The 16,943-nt window shown below is 43.2% G+C and overlaps 1 protein-coding gene across 1 annotated transcript in view; it reads right to left on the minus strand.

Moving 5' to 3' along the window:
- Positions 1-15,246: 15,246 nt before the first annotated feature.
- Positions 15,247-16,943, minus strand: part of T265_08993 (hypothetical protein) — a gene marked incomplete at both ends in the record, with an annotated part of 55,032 nt that continues 53,335 nt past the window's right edge. The window contains one exon of the mRNA XM_009174943.1: positions 15,247-15,317. Coding sequence (XP_009173207.1) covers positions 15,247-15,317 — 71 coding nt within the window. The remainder of the gene's footprint in view (positions 15,318-16,943) is intronic.

Consider the following 16,943-nt stretch of genomic DNA (forward strand, 5'->3'; position numbering starts at 1 on the left):
ATAAGCAAGAATCGTACCTTCTCAACTTATTGCAGTATTCACCGACAATTATGACACCAGGATACATAACAATTAAGTGACCTTCTACAGTTTTTTTTTGAAATTGCATGGACTATCGTTTTCTTGGCTCAGTAATGGGAAAAGACTGATACGTTCTACTCGCCATGCATTTATCATACGTTGGTGTTAAGAATATTAGAGACGAAAACTTCGAGTATACTAGGAAGATCCCCGAACCACCGTGTGACTCTACATTAAGTAGCTTAATTAATATGGGGAAGACATAACGTGCCACAGAAGTAAGAAGTTTAAATGTTTCCAGTAAGCGGTAATCCCTTAAAAATAGAAAATAAGTTTTTACTCCAATCGTAGTGCAACACGATTTTGACCTATTCTTGTGCACAGCGCGGAATTTGGTGGCACACTGTGCGCGTTTTTTGCGCTTAGTTAATCTTAGGGCCTTGTACGCATACTTTGTCTACGTTTCTGTGATAAATCTCTCACAATATTAACAAAAATACTTTCACATGGTGCAAGGTACGCACCTGTTTTGTTTTAATAAATTTGCTGAGTAGTTGCGAATCAAGTTGGCTTTGATGACAGACTAAACCGAATCTCCTCCTGATCCCATATTTGTCCTGTTTTCTAACTAAATGTGCCACACAAAGACCACCTCTTGTTTCCATGAGAACAATACTCATGATATCGAAGCATGTTTTACTACTCATAAGGCCGATAATATCTCTGAAGATCCCGCCACAAGCTTTGCCCTCCCTGTGCATACATAATGGGCTTTAGAAAGAAAAGGACTTGTATTGGGTTGTTCAGATATTTCATTGGCCTTATAAGTAGTACTGGAATATTAGATAGGCTCTGTTTACAGGCAATACTTTCCCATCCATTCAATAGTCCTGGAATCTTGCCAGATGATATGATTTCATGCGAATCTCTCAGCAATGTACTTTTGTCCATTGGCACCGCAAATAACACCTGACACCAGATATCAAAGAAAACTGTGAAGTATGAAAAGGTGGATATCCTTGGGTACGATCCATTTGTTCCATCTTCTATAAATGTTCGATTAACCTAGTATAAGCTAGTAAGTTTTATACCAACTGCATAACGCAATAGTATTACACAGCATGAATTTGCTTTTTTACAGGTATTCAATCGTTTAATCGGGACCAGACATGCAAAGTAATGTGATAGATCAGATCAATCCGCCACAGCAGCTGCATAACCACTCAGATTTTGTCGTTAATGGTACCTAGACGGAGGTAATGTCGTATTTTAACCACGTTCTTTAGATTCTGCAACCGATTTTCAGATATAGACCTGGCAATAATCGATAAAGCATTTGCAGAAAGCCTAACATAGTTTTACTGCTTCTATGGTAAAAACTGCACTAAATACCTAGCTTAAACTTGGGACAAAAAGCAATGGATGTAAGCAATTACATCTACTGTAGTGTTTTAGTGCCTGATGACGTCGACTGTGGAAGAATAATCATCAAACAGCATCAAACAACAGGATAGAATAAGAACCATCATTAATTTTACATTTTCACTTATATGCTGCGCTGTACAAAGCAAAAAAGCAGTGCAAATGTTGTCCACACATGACGACTTACAGTAAACTTGGTTGTAAGGTTGATTGTTGCGTGTGGGTTATTCTAGTGAAGAAGGATATAAACTTACGCAAACGGACCAATGTAATCCTTAGCTAAATTTTTTGGCTCAAAAGCTTTGTTGCAAGACAGCGAGGATGTGTATGACCCCAATGGAATAGTCTTAATTTCAGGGAGCAGTCTGAACCAAGGTGAGGAAACACTGTACCAGAGTTTTGCTCATATTGGAGCTCAATAATAGTGCATGTAATCAACCGTTCCAGAGTTTATTCATATCTTAAATGCAAGACAAATGGCTTAACCCTACTCTATATTGGTACTCTGGACGTACCTCAATATATACATCTGAACAAACCAATGTGTCCACGTTTAAGCTATAGCGTGTCAAACTATCATATTGTCATATGTAAACGATAGCCTCATTGGCAGGCTGTTGTATCCAAGACCGTGACTTATAAAAGCTTAACAGGAGAAAGTTATATAAGACTTAGTTTAGCCCAACAGCGGTACAGGCTAATAGAACTGTTACTAGAAAAGATATGAGTGTCATCACTCCCGCAAAATCCCACCAACTTTCTTCAAAATTATCACATCATAGAGGCAGACAAGTAAAAACTGGATGATTCACCGTTTTCACAGTTTTCAGTCTCAGCTGTAGGATGCATTGGTTATATTCACAAAGAACTTCTCGATACATTATTGCGTCCAACCTTATGATTACGTTCCTACAACTTGCAGATGGAACCAACATTCAACCTATGGCCACGGTAATGGCGCTCTTTCAGGCTGCTCAGGCATACTCAGGGTCAGTTCTTCACAAACTGTTATTAACATAAAGACAAATGAGCCTCGGGTGTAGAAGAATAACTCATCGTTTAATGAAGCAAATATTTTTCATGAAAAAGGCGACGTTTTCACTGTTAAATGTCTGATGATAGAAATGTGAGCTAGACCATTCTGCTTTTAGTGCCCTTTTGAAATAAGGTTGGCCTCCAGTTTACCTTGAATGATGAGGAACGCTAATATGGTTGCTATCTATTTTAATTGATTGAGCCATTCTTTTTACACAAAATTCCACACCTCAGGAGACAAGATGATTTTCGTTATCTGGTTGAGCCCAGCAAATATGTTGCACTCTGCCTCAGCCTAATAAACTTCTTATGTAGTTTCGCATCAATCCGCAGGGACGCTCACTTATTTTAAACCTCCACTGATGTGCTTGTTGTGTATGCAATTATCAGGGTGGAACATCATTCAGACTGTTGTTTATCACATAGTGATTTGTTCACCTTTCTTTTCAGTTTTTCAAAACTGCCTTCCTTGAGCCTTCTATGCACAACAAATTCCGGATAATAAAATAGGTAGAATTTTTTATTTTGGTTTTGCACAGAACCACGACGAAACACATGAGGCTTAGTGATGAATCAGCAACAAATCTAAATACTCAGTTACTTGCTAAATGGAGCTATTTTGTTCTTTTGTTGAAGTTTCTCTGTTCCACTTGTAAAATACAACTGTTATTCAAACTTCTTATAAACGAGATGGGATTTCATGCTTCTGTGAGCTTTTTGGTCACATTTGTTCCGCTAGTGTCATTAAAATCTTCACCCAAAATGGTTACTTCTGGGAACAAAGGCTTGGGGATACAGATGTACTAATCATTTTGCAGGTATGCTACAAAAGACACCAACATAATGCACCAGTGAGTGTGCTATTTTTTTCCTAACAACGCTGATATTGACAACGGCCCCAGCAATCCGGCACGTAGAACAACGCCGCAACGCTAGCAATATGCCAGCAAACCCAAGCTAAGCATCGGTGATTTAAAAGTTCGACTTGATTACTCTTAACCCTCTTACGGTCGAACATGCAAACAAGTGAAGCGTATATTTGAGCAAAATGTGCAGAACAAATAGTTAATCATCACCATGTAGTAAAAAGTAGTGACGAAGAAGTGAGTTTATCAATTCGGGTAGTTTGTTTATCAAGTAAGTTTCAAGCATGATTGTTACCAAAAGGGACATTGTAAGTAATGTCAGTCACCAAACCAGAAGAAGGTAGTGTGCAGCAGCGGTGTTAAGGTTGGATGGTAAGACATTTCGAGAAATTGGATTTCAGCCAAAGGGTTTGCAAATTCTCTGAAGTCAAAACACAAGGAATAGGTCCATTCGACATGTTAAAAATTTAAACATAAGTTTAGCAGAACTACTTTAGTTTTTTTTAGGCGTTATACTCGACCTTAATGTGCTTTGGTTGCCAGTTAAAGGTTTAAGACAACCAGGCAAACATTTTAACACCTGAAAATAATGGGCATTGGGCCATGCGGTCTAGAGCTCCGTTAAAATTGAGGAACCTTGCGTTAACCAGGTTTTTTTGTCGTGTGCACCAGCCGAAGATTTTTGTTTTAGTCAAGCTCATAGGCTAATACCGCAATGTGCTGAGCAACAGGTGGCCGTCGCTTTTTTGGGATATGACCATTTCACTGTTAAATGTCTGATGATAGAAATGTGAGCTAGACCATTCTGCTTTTAATGCCCTTTTGAAGTAAGCTTGGCCTCCAGTTTACCTTGAATGATGAGGAACGCTAATATGGGTTGCTATCTTTTTAATGTCAGTGGGTAGGATTCTTTCGCGGTCGCCTTACAGGCGCTTTGGAAGCTATATAATTGTACGTCGTGCTGTTCACACCCTAAAAGTTCGACGACGGCTTAGTTTATCGGAAATTATGCTCAAAACCCCCTAAGAACATCGACACGTTCGATGTTTTACCAACCGGTGTTATGAGATTGGAAGTAGATTATTGCACACATTGTTGACATCCCCAAGTTTAGTGATTAAACGTTTGGCACACTGATTAACAGTCGCCTGGTTCAGGAATACTTGACGCACCTAGGCTACCAATATTCCAGCATTTTAGTTGCGAGATGTTCTAGTTCCTATCGAGCTCCTTTTGTCATCACTAGGTCCTACTTTTTGTTATCAGCACAAGCAATATCTAAATGTTCCAAACGTCATGTAATCATTTATTAGTGGTTTATCGATATTCAAACCGTAGCTGGTAGTTGGTGCGTACTATTTAGGTGCACAATAAGTATAACAACCAGTTCATAAATGTCAAGGTGTATCTGCAAGGTGTATCCGTTTGGGACTCGTCAAGAAAAAAAAATTCAAAACGGTGGTAACATTGTCGCTTCTTCAATGAAGACTAAAGACGCATTCCAAAATTACGCAGACATTATGTTTTCTCTGACAGACGAATAGAGAAACAAATGTGGAACTCGCAAGACATGGTCTCGTGGCTGCTTTGCTGCTTGTTCGAGGATTTGAGTTTTAACAAATGTGGGAGGACATGTCTTTTTTAAAAAGCCAATACTCTTCAATCCGTATAGGCGTGGTGAATTGCCTCTTTGCAATGGTGATGTGATCTAAAAATATAAGGTTTTTAATTCCCTGGTGCTTTTGCAGGATATGAGAGATTTTACTCATCGTTCTTCTCATCATAGCAACCGGGTTACATATCGAACTTATGATTGGATATCTCGCGGTGACCGTTTGGATGATTTGACTTAAAAGATTGCAAAAAACCCATTAGTTTAGTGTACTTCTTGTCTTTACATGCGATATTCCATGGGTGCCACGCGTCCTGATAAGAAAAAGTGGAAAACCTTTTTGCATTACTTTTGTGTGATTACTTTGAAGACAAAAAATGCTGCAATTAATGCATGCTGAATCCTGTTGCTAATCATTGGGACTAACATAATGAGTTAACGTGGCACCGTAATTAACTGAAATATAAACAGCCGCGGAACGGCTGTGATAGTCTGCTGCAAAGCCCTTCATGCATGCAAGTGAGTGTTCTGGTCTTCCTTCACTCATTTTCTTGCTGGTAAGTAATTACGGTCAACCATTAAACGTCAATCTTTTGCATGCTCCATTTTAGTATCACAGCGTTAATTATTGTTTATTGCTTGGTTAAATTACGGAGACACTGTTTAAGTGATCTACCTGTGTAAAAAGTCCTGTACGCGCCCTACCCCAATACTGTAGGCAGACAGGCTTATATTTATTTATTACCCTTTGTTTTTAACTTTCAAAAGACGGCCTTACCACTTTTGTGTCCAAACCTTCCATCAGGTTTTTAGCCGCAAAACCTCGTTGTGAAGTCACGCCGATGCAGCTGGTAAAGTGAAAACTAGCACGGTATGTTTTTGCGCTCTTTTTGCAGTACTAGCTCCACAGCAGGCATGAACAAAAAAATGTAGTATTAAATCCAAGCGGTTGTACTGGTAAGTAATTTGCTGAAAATGCCTACTCGGGTTTCTTGTGTTTGCAAGGTGAGAATTTTCTACTGGGTTGTGCCACAGAGGAGTGGGTTGCAGCAGTACCTTCCTTATTACGCTGGGTGAACTTTGAGCATTATTATCCATTTGGCATCGGGTGGGTTATACAATCTTGAAAGTGATTTTAATTCGCACGGCTGACTGGGTTTTATACCTTTTTCAAGATTGCATCTGGTGCCGCGGGGTCGGCACCTGGTATCGTTGGAGCACGGCTGATGGGTTTTATACCTTTTTCAAGATTGCATCTGGTGCCGCGGGGTCGGCACCTGGTATCGTTGGATTAGCAGGCAGGTTTATAACTGCACTGACCAAATTTGCGAGTCGAGACGTGTTTTGAACTCTGTTAACATGAAGCAAGAACGCTGCCCTTGAGTAAGGAGTTCTAAAGGGAGCAAACACAGAAGGACTATTAGCTGCGACAGTAATTGAGGTGGCAGCATTGGTGGCATATTTCTTTTCTACATGTTTATTTATTGGCGTATGCTGGCAGCTTTATACACGTGTAATAAGTGTCGTTGAAGAATTGAAAAGGGAGTTGAGGTTACCATGCGCCCCCTCTAAGCAATCGAATAGAGATTAAGGCCTTCTGACCGCTTATCTTTGGAAAGATAAGCTGGAATGTGCACCGGATTCATAGCATGTCGTTCAGTTAGCTCTAAAAGTCTGAAGACACGATTTGACATGATCTTCAGGTCTGAATGAGTTGTTCCACGTGGGGCCTGAAATAGACTGGAATTATTGTCCTTTTAATTGGCCATTGAGAATGGTTGTCATGTGGTTTTCCAGGTGGTGGAAGGAAAATCACTAACTAGGCTCTGAAGCGAAGTGCGATGTTCCAGTTAATGACACCTTCCATCAGTTTCCCTCGCACTGTCCAGAAAGTAGAGGAGGGCAAAACACATGCAAAAACCTTGAACAGCCGGATGTAATACAAATCTTACGAGCGGAATCTTGAAGTAAGAGTTTGAATATGAATTCCAGTTAGTTGTCTTTGAAAGCACGGTAAAGTGTGACTCTAAAAGGACCTTCCAAAAAATGAATTAAAACAAATCACACTTCGGAAAATAGTTTTAACACATGATTCAATGGGTTAATCCGATGAAAAAATGCACCCTCATTAAGAAGATACTCTGATATTTTGCTGCAGAAGAATTTCAGGCAAAACTCTACGGTTCACAAATCAGTGAAACCTGTGAGTATTGACTTTGTGCATAGCCCCATGATTCTGATTTTCTGGGGAGTGTGGTAGTCCTTCGATGGCCTCACAATGAGTGGATACAGCATGGTCACTATGCGTTACAAAAAATAGTTTTTGTGATACCGCTCATCGGGTTCATAAAAGAAGTCATTNTTTCCTTGGCATTCCCCCCCCCCCCCCGCATTACACCCTCTCTTCTAAATAACCCATGGAAGGATTTGATACCGTAAGCTAGCTTACTTTGTGACCGAATGAACTAAACCCCACATGTGGAACTGATGATTACATCTTTCGGCATAACAAACTTACCCAAATGAACTGTGCCGTGGAGCGGACTCCCTGCAATTGCATCATATTTCTCGCTGAAGGCTGGTCCATCTAGATGCACAACTCCAAAAACATCCACCTTCCGCTCCAATATAGTTATTTTCTGTTCTAAATTCCACCATTTTAGAGCGCCGCCACTCCCGTGGATTACTCTCATGCACGCAACAGCCTTTCCAAATGTAAATTCACGTCTAACCATTAGCAGCTCACCGCACAACGTAATGGAGCGGCCACCTCCAATGTTTTCTCCGAATTTTTGTGGCTCAAGTGGGGAGAAGAAAACCCACGGAAAACGGAGCAGAAAACGCAATTCATCTGCATGATCTCGTGAGCCTATTGTAGCAAGGCTCCGTGGTCCCGTCGAAAATGTAATGTCGTGATTTTTCCACGAACAGACGGCATGCTACACAACAAAACTTCCCACCACACACACAGTTAAACGGCCGATTGAATAATTTGGTTCCCGTATACACGTATGCATCTCCATAAAACGAATATAAACATGGGTGATCAAACAAATGGTTTTGACGTCCTATGTTCACGCATCGCATCCACTGGAGACTTAATCAAAGTCACTCACCTCTGGCCCAAAAACTATCCATCCCTGGCTTTTGGCCAACTTATTTTCGTCACCTGCGTTTGTCGACGAGCTTCCGTTTCCCCATAGGCACTTAAATATCAGATACAATTATTAACTCTTTCTGAGCCATCAGACACGCTTGGTAGTCGATATTTGTTATGCGTTCGTTACTCAACTGGTTATCTGCGCAAGGATGACTGCCAAGATCGGAACACGTTGTCAGAGATTTTATCCGAGTTGGCGAATACAAACCCCCAGGCCTAGCGGAATTGCAAAGCTTCACGGGTTCACAGATTGATACACAGGATCGAGGCTTCTCCCAAGTTTCCCGGGTCGGTTTCGTTCTTGTCGGTCAGTGGCTGTCGTTCACCTGAAAGGGACAAGTAAAAAAAGGGTATAGCACTGCTCTTTATGTTCTCAGCGCGGGGCAGTATGCTCGCCAGCGCGAGGATTCGCATAAATAAGTGTCTAATAGTGCCTTGAACTGGGTTCTATAAGGAGCGTCAACAACCGTAGGAGGAAGGTCATTCCACGAAATGAGAAAAACTTTTGTCTAATGAATGTGTGTGCTCTGAGCTTGAAAATTTTCTTACTAGGTCCCCGCCGTGTGTTTGCTGGGTCTACGGTAAAAAAAATCCTGTTGGCCAAGCTTTGTTCAAACAAGGCGTAAGTAAGAGTTAGGTCCCCACGGAGGCGACGGCACTCCAGGGGAAGGAAGTTAAGCAGCGCGGGATGCGTTTCGCAGTCCACGGATTTGAGGCCGGCAACCATTCTCCGGCAACTAAGGTGTATTCAGTCGAACTAACTCGGCTTGGCACAATTTCTTCAAATTTCGGTCATTATCTGTATAAGCATATCAAGAGTGCCAAGCTCACCGTACGTTGCAGCGGATGAAATCTAAATTAACCTCCTGAAATTTCCAACACACACCAACCACTGGATCGGATTCCCAAACATTGCAGGTAGCGATTCATACTCCTTGTGTGGTAACCACTGCAAAGCCCGAAACTGTGACCATATACACTGAAAATCTGCACTCATATAAGTTTGAAAATCTTCACAGCCCAGCCCGAAGAAGATCCGTTCCCATCGGTATCCTAAATGGTTCCTTAGTCCGTCAGCTCTGGGGTCCTTTAAGATGGCTGATTTTAAGATGCTGATTTTTAAAAGTATTTGTGCGTGACATGAAGTACGACAACACGGTTTCCCAAAATATTCAGTATTATGTGTGGCTTCATTCAAACCGTGTTGCGCATTTTGTTGGTGAGTGAGTACAAAAAACAAAAATTGCAAAATTAGAAGCTTTACCTACTGGTGCCAACTAAAAAACATGACGATTACAGTAAATATTTAGCCATAAATTAATTTGTCGCAGGCGATAGACCCAACCCAAAAGAATTCTCTGTCATATTTTGCAACAGCAGTTTGCTGCACTGAACTTTCTCTTCTTTCAGTTAAAATTTAACGATGGCGAGAGATGGTGCAAGCCTAGATTTGCCTTTGCGGCAAAACCATTCAAATGCGTTTTCTCAGGTGCGTCTTCAGGAAGATTACTGAACCATGCAACCGAAAAATTCAGTGATGAACCGAAACGGGGCTACTTATGTGGAACTCTCTTCGAGATTGCCTAGTGTTAAAGCCAATGGGGTACAAATCGTCATTTGACAAACGAAAACCTCATTTCGAAAAATATGTCTTCAAGGCTACCATTTCGTGGGTATAAACATTCATACATAGGATTTTTCCAGCGGCCTTCTGGCTAGATTTATCAGTTTGAGTGATCAACTTTCCTCGGCTGTCCAACGAATTATCATCTGATGACAAATCTTGATAGATCGGGAAACTATATGAAGAACCATCATCAATTAAGCATTCCAACCGCATGGTTCTGAAGTGTGCACCTAATTTCAGTAAAAATTGAGCGCTGGTGGGCCACATTGCTTTAACATCACATGCAGTTGCGTTCTGATAGTCCCGAATCGATGATCACTTGGAGGCTTCCGCTGTGTTGGTTCCAACTCAGTGCTGCTGCAGCATCAGGCTTTGTGAACCTGTGTACCTCAAAGTGAGGGATAAGGCATGCTTAGTCGTTCGCTTAATGCATCACCAGCATTTTCAGTCGGTCGCAGTGATACGATGTGTGTAATTTGTATTCTGCCATGAGTTACTGAGCTTACCGGGACACCTTCTGTATAAAGCTTGACCACTGATGTTCCGCAACCTAGTGTTCATCACACTGACCAAGTGCGCTTTCCCGAAGTGTGTGTGACAAACTCACTTACCGTTGATACACAGTTAGTGATCCCTTAAGTTAGATGTAAAGTCCGGATTTTGCGGTGCGTTAACTAGGGGTATAGCAAGAAAAAAAGCGAAACTTCCGGCTTTTTTAGACGATGAATACGGCAAAATCTGCATTGGCCGTCGTCGGCAAGTTTGCATAAGTAAAACTCGCGGGTGTTACATGCATCGTGGTATCTGCATAAATACGAAAAAAGCTCAATATGACAAGCCGAAAAAGTCATTGACATTTGTGCCGCTCCTTCGTCCACATCAAGCCATATTGGTGCATATAGTTCACGCATCACTCCCATGAACAAGCCAAGCGGCTTACGTACAGCGCCAACCCGCTCACTTTCCACGAAGACTCCCCACGGTATTCCCTGCGCAACTGCAGCCAGTGATCAGAGGGTGTAGATCTTGTACTCACCTGCTCTTCTCAAACTATCATCGGTTTCCAGGCCATCCACCATGCAAAATTTCGGTCACCTTATGACCATGGACGAGATGATAACAGATGACTCCTGTAGGCAAAACTGGACCGGACAATCTGCACACATTTCATCGAGAAATGCATCCTACTTACTTGTTTCCTCCATTTCCTCGAAATTTGCCGGGCTTTACTGATGGCCCGCTACATCTGCTTTATGACCACTCACAAGGTAATACGGTGCTAATGCACTTTTACGCACTGCTCGAACCAATTTCTTGTAGTTGTCATTTTGCGATCGTTTAATGCCTCCTTGAATGCCGTGAAGAATGAAAAACCGACAGCAGCCAGTTTCTCAGAAAGAATCCCTCTGAACCCAAAACCACAACACACCAAGTCGTGACGGTAAAACTAAAATGGGACAACTACAATCAAGGAGTAATTCAAAGAAACCACGACAAAATGAACTAGGCCATGACCCTTTTACTAATGCAGAAAAACGTTACAATCTACTGCAAAAATTTTTCTTTGCACACTACGGTTTTGGAAGAACATTCGTATGCCGGATGATCGCCTGCTTGTACGGTTAGTGGTTGATTTATAATCCGGTTATATTGTGTTGGACAACCTTTGGAATTGGATTGCACCATCAGAGAACAGCAAAAACAACGGAGGACAAGCCAGAATGGATGTGAATCGGGCCAAATTTTCAGGGGCATGACTGGGTACAGGAACCTTAAAAGTTTAGTTCGGGTCCGCTGCACTGCAACTGTCATGTGGTATTGTGCGAGACCAGCGACGCCCTTATGTTGTGCAGCAGATTAACAAAAGTGCTCCGTTTCTTGAAAGTGCGGAGGAACTCAGATCACTGTATTTCATACTAGCGAGCTTAGTGGCAGTCATCTCAGCACGGAATCACATCATATGCGCTAACACTTCAGCCCTAATTCTGTAGTTTCCGTAACAAGTAACCCTGAACTTGCGTCAGCAAAAGGTAGTCAACACGCAAACATCCATTATCTTTGCGTACTTTTGTGTCAGTGCCTCCAGGAAGCTACATTTGCTCCTGGCTTTATTGGAATATCCAGCAGCAGGAGGCCTGCGTTTTTCTATGGTAGCGATAATACTGTGCAGTCCCGACCATTGAGCAGCATGAAGAGAGGCGCGATGAAAACCATGTGGGGAAAATAAGAATAAACACAACGTCTTATAAATATCATACAAGAGATTCAGCTGGGTTCCAACTTGGTCTCCAACAAAACCAAATTGTTTTGCAAATGAGTGTATTTCACTAAGGCCAACTTCTGTTTCCAGTCGCTTGGCACAACGGATTTCAAAATCGAATGGCAACGTACTAACGAACACGGACATGCGAGGCACGGATGGCACTGTTTGGCAACTGGTATCCAATTTTAGCGAGAAACGGAGGGTGGTTAATGTGAACGTCTAGTGATGCGTTATCAGTGCACGAAGAAAAGCATGACTGGCGAGAAACTGGGCGTCAATGGTAAAATCAACATGGATGAGTATGTTTAGGGTTCCAAATGACTGAGTTTGCCGGGAGTCATTACCGCCATAAAAATCAAATCCTCCCTAATGGCTAAGGCACTACAGGTCGCAAGGTGTGAACAGCAAACCAGAACGAACTGCGGCTCTTCCAATGGGAATCTCGGCGTTTGCAAGGTGGAACGCGATGAAAATGAAGCACTCATTGGCTTTCTGGGGGAGTAAAAAATGGTCAAAATTATTGCGTTAGTTGTATCGTGGCTACTTCCTAGACGCGAATGAGTTGTGGCATATCAGGTTGGCCAAAAGCTTGGATGAGACTCCCATACGTACCTGATTCAGAAAGCGTTTGCGGTAGATACGGTTGTGAACAAGCCAAGGAAAGGAATTCAGGCCATGTACCTGAAGCACCAGATAGGATGGAGCTCTTCAGGGATATGTGACGAGCTGTGGACAGGCCTTTCTATCGGGTGTGATAGTTAGGTTACCTTCAGCATCGTTTCTTACCAGGCCGCGCACATAGATATCTTCTCTAAGACAGCTGGAGAAAGTGAAGGCAGTGAGCATCTAATCAGTTTTAGCCAGCCACATTCGTATAGATGGAAATTACCAGTATAAAATAAAAGGATCTTTTAGAAGCGCAGCACGCGTTTCGGACAAAATTGAGTGTCCACCAGGGGGACTATTGAAGGACCATCGAGGACTATCGAGTCCTTGGACCCAGAAGAGTATGAAATTAAGTCAGAAAAAACATAGAATAGTGCTACTTCGTCCATTCAGCTTTTGCAGATTGTCGTCGGGTGTTTGAGGTGATCAGTCCACACCCCTTGTCGGCTTATCTACAGTCGAGTGGCCCAAAGCATGCTCACGGGAATTACAAGCGTGAGGGACCAACGAGACAGGTTCCACAAAGAACCTTGCCGATAGACGGGACGACGCCAAACCAGATTTCATCCGCGGGAGCGCCTCTAACAGGATGCGACTACGTGTAGGTTCAGTGAGGGGCAGAGGAAACTGGTTTCCACCGCAGTAGAAGATATCCTAGGTGTTTATCGAGACGCATTCTTCGCCGGCGCAGCGAAGTGCTCCATGGGAATAACACTGACTCACAAGGGTGGAGCAAGCATACAACGGCCGACAGACACATCGTACCAGCTGAGTCACAAAGCTTCAGACAGAACAAATTTCTGGACGCCTCTAACCTCGGCTGCACTGCGGAGACCCCATGAGATGCTCCGCGGCAGGCCCAAGCCACGCATGCACTATGACCGCGACACGATCTACAAGTCGATGATGCTATTGCAAGCGGACGCTGTACTTCGAAGTTACGTCAGCAGGCACCAAGGAAGAGGTTTTTGTGCGGAGTCCGAAAGAACCTGTTTTCTCGCTGACCGTTAAGCCCTGAATCAGCCAGTAAGCTTGGCTTGCAAGTGATTGGTCAAAGTTTGGATTGCTGGATGGCTCCACATCAAGTCAAGTACCTATTGGTTGGAATATGTACCTAACGATCACTCCCAGCATCCGCTGAATACTAGTTGCTCGCACACTTGAAACAACGCGTTGTACATGATTGCTGATCAATCTTGTGTTTTACGCATGCTGTTATTTCTGTTTCCAACCCGCTCTGTATTAATGAACAGCTTAACCTAAGCTAAGGACGAGGGACTCATCGGATGCCATGTTTCTCGACTTCTCATTGAGTCGAGTCTAATACGTCCCACTGCTTCACAAACTCGAGTTCTACGGGATTCAGGGAGAAATTCTACACTGGATTGGGGCGATCTCATCGGACAAAACATTCCGAGTGAAACTAGGCTCGACTTAGTGCCGGTATCCATTGGAGTTCCTCAAGGCTACTTTTTGGAACCACTACTGTTTCTGATCTGCGTCAGTGACCTTCTAGACGTTCCTTAAGGTCCATATCTACTTTTTGCAGATAATTTGAAATCTTTGGGTTTAAACGCCCTCTAAATGAATGTAGCCTCTGCAAAGAAGTGTCCGTTGGACTGGCTCCTTCCTCTAAATGACGAAAATCTATCGATTTGTCATTCGAAGAGGCTCAGCAAACGCCTTTGTCGTGCGTGGTGAGGATGGACGAGAAGACATCATGAAGAGAGTTGCCAAAAAAAATTGGGCTAATGGCTCCCTTCAATCGTCTTTCTCAATGCACCATGAGAAATCGGTTCAGAGGGCAATCGCCGTTCTACGGATGATTCAGTACATGTTCTCTTGTATCACTCGCATGGACTTCCAAGCAATTTATGGGGCCCACATCAGACCGCTCCTCGAATATGCCAACCAGGCTGTCTACTCAGGATGCAAGGACATAATCCTCATTGAGCGTGTCTAACAAGCTTTCACGAATTCGTAAAAGCCTTAAAGTGGTTGCCGGTCTTAAATCCGTGAACTATGAAACGCGTCTCTTGTTGCTTGACCTCTTTCCTTTGGAATATCGTCGCCTCTGAGGAGACTAATACTTACTTATGCCCTGTTTGAACAAGGCTCGGCCAACAGGTTTTTCACCGTTGACTCGACTAACACACGGTGGGGACATGGCAGAAAGATTTTCAAGCTCAGGGCTCATACTTCTCTTAGGCAAGTTTTTCTGATTTCGGGTAGTTGGTGTGTGGAATAACCCTCCTCCAGTGGCTATGCACGCTCCATCTAGGACTCAGCTCAAAGCTCGCTTAGACGCTTTTTGATGAGAGTCCTCCCTCTGGCAAGCTTACTGTCCCGCGATGAGAACTTAAAAAGCAGTGGTACACCATTTTTGTGTCTTTCAGGTTAATGGCAGCCGGTGAACAACAAGTACACAACCGACCCAGGAAACTTGGGTGAAAGCCTCTATCTTGTGTATCAATCCGTGGAACGCTAGCTTGAGAATCAGACTGAGCACACTGCCAAAGCACAAACGCCGGTCCACTGGAACAATGCATTTTTCTACAGATGGAATCAAACATGTTACGTAAGCTGACTCAGGATCTCATCCCCATCTTTGAATACTCCTTGTTGGAGGCCAACCGGATCATAAGCTGTAGAGAAGAAATCACTATACACATGCAGTCACGAACATTCGAGGATTGGAATGATATCATTACACATTGCCACAGAACGTGACTTCTCATTTCTTTGGTTGAACGAAGTGATCAGGTTCAAGCCGCTTGAGGTTGCCGATTCTTCTGTCCTTTTCGGATGACTGTCAGTTGTTTATTCACTCCTTATTTCGATACGGTGATCCTGCCTTTTACAATTCAGAGTAAGGCTCTCAAAGAGCTCCCTTGGATTAAGTCAGGCTCGCCAATTGGGCCAAATTTCACTTGGGAATCTCTGTCAGACTCACATGACGTGGCCCTCCTCAGGTTTCTTAAGGTTCCTGAAGCCTCCATGTCATGGGGTCTACCGTGGAACGTGTGTTAGGGAAATGAGGGGAAACAGACTACCAGTCATCATGGTGAGGAAAACAAATTAGTCGCTAACTCGATCAGTCCAACCTTCGTTAGTCCGCTCAAACAAACGAACGAGTCGGGTTTTGTGTCAAGTGACAAGTGACTTTTTTTTACCGTGTCCACACCCCTCGGAAAATGCTCATCGGTGATGGGTGTGAACTGGCCACTGTCTGAAAAAGAAACAACATCTAGCTATTAGCTGTCGGTTGTGACTGGTATTGTACTATCACTTTTTGTTCGCTACTGCTCCCCGCACACCTGGTCTCAGCCAGGTGAGCTGTCCACCATTCCACTGGTATGAACTCTTGCCATATTTGGGACTGCGTCACCACACACCAATCCTGTGCGTTTTTACCTACCCAGCGTTTGCGCTGTAGACATATCCATTTAGAATCCAACTAATTCATCCTTTGTGGTTGCATCCGAGACCTGTCTGACTTGGCGAATCACATCCCCTTTGCGATCGCAAATGCGTTGGTTCATCCACCTTCCTCACTTTTCCTCCTTATATTTGGAGTGTATGGGACCACGCGGTATGTGCCCAGTTACCGCTGCAGCCCACCCCGCCTGCCCTTGAATAACCTGCGTAGCCTATCTTTCAGCCTTCTATTAAGTCTCGATTGCCCGTTCCCTTGTGGGCTGTATGCAGTTCCGTTATTCAGACACACACCGTGTGCCGACCTACCGCGGTTCCAGCTACAACAGATCCGTTCACCGGGGATAAGCGGAATAATGGAATGTGAGCCATTCGTCAAATGCGATGATCTAATCAGCTCATTGACGTCGAATGGTTCTCGTTCTCCTGTATGGCAGGGAATGACGGCACTACATAGTTAAATCGACAGCCGTTGACTACGTCACAGCCATATCTGTCAGGGTCATCAACCATTGGTTGTCTCCTCTAGAGGTCCCTAAGCGATGATGTTGACTGGTTGTCATGATTTTTGTGTGCTTATTTTTATATAAATCGACATTGACTACGTCACAGCCATATCTGTCAGGGTCATCAACCATTGGTTGTCTCCTCTAGAGGTCCCTAAGCGATGATGTTGATTGACTGTCATGATTTTTGTGTGCTTATTTTTATACTTACCACATATACTCGTACTGAACCTTCGTATGTACATTTCAGCTCATGTACGCTTGTTCTTAGACAAGTAAAACGTTGCTTATCCTCGAAAACCTGGACTCTGTTCTAACTCGTTCTCGGAC

Source organism: Opisthorchis viverrini (genome assembly GCF_000715545.1).
Source record: "Opisthorchis viverrini unplaced genomic scaffold opera_v5_250, whole genome shotgun sequence".
Lineage (NCBI taxonomy): Eukaryota > Metazoa > Platyhelminthes > Trematoda > Opisthorchiida > Opisthorchiidae > Opisthorchis > Opisthorchis viverrini.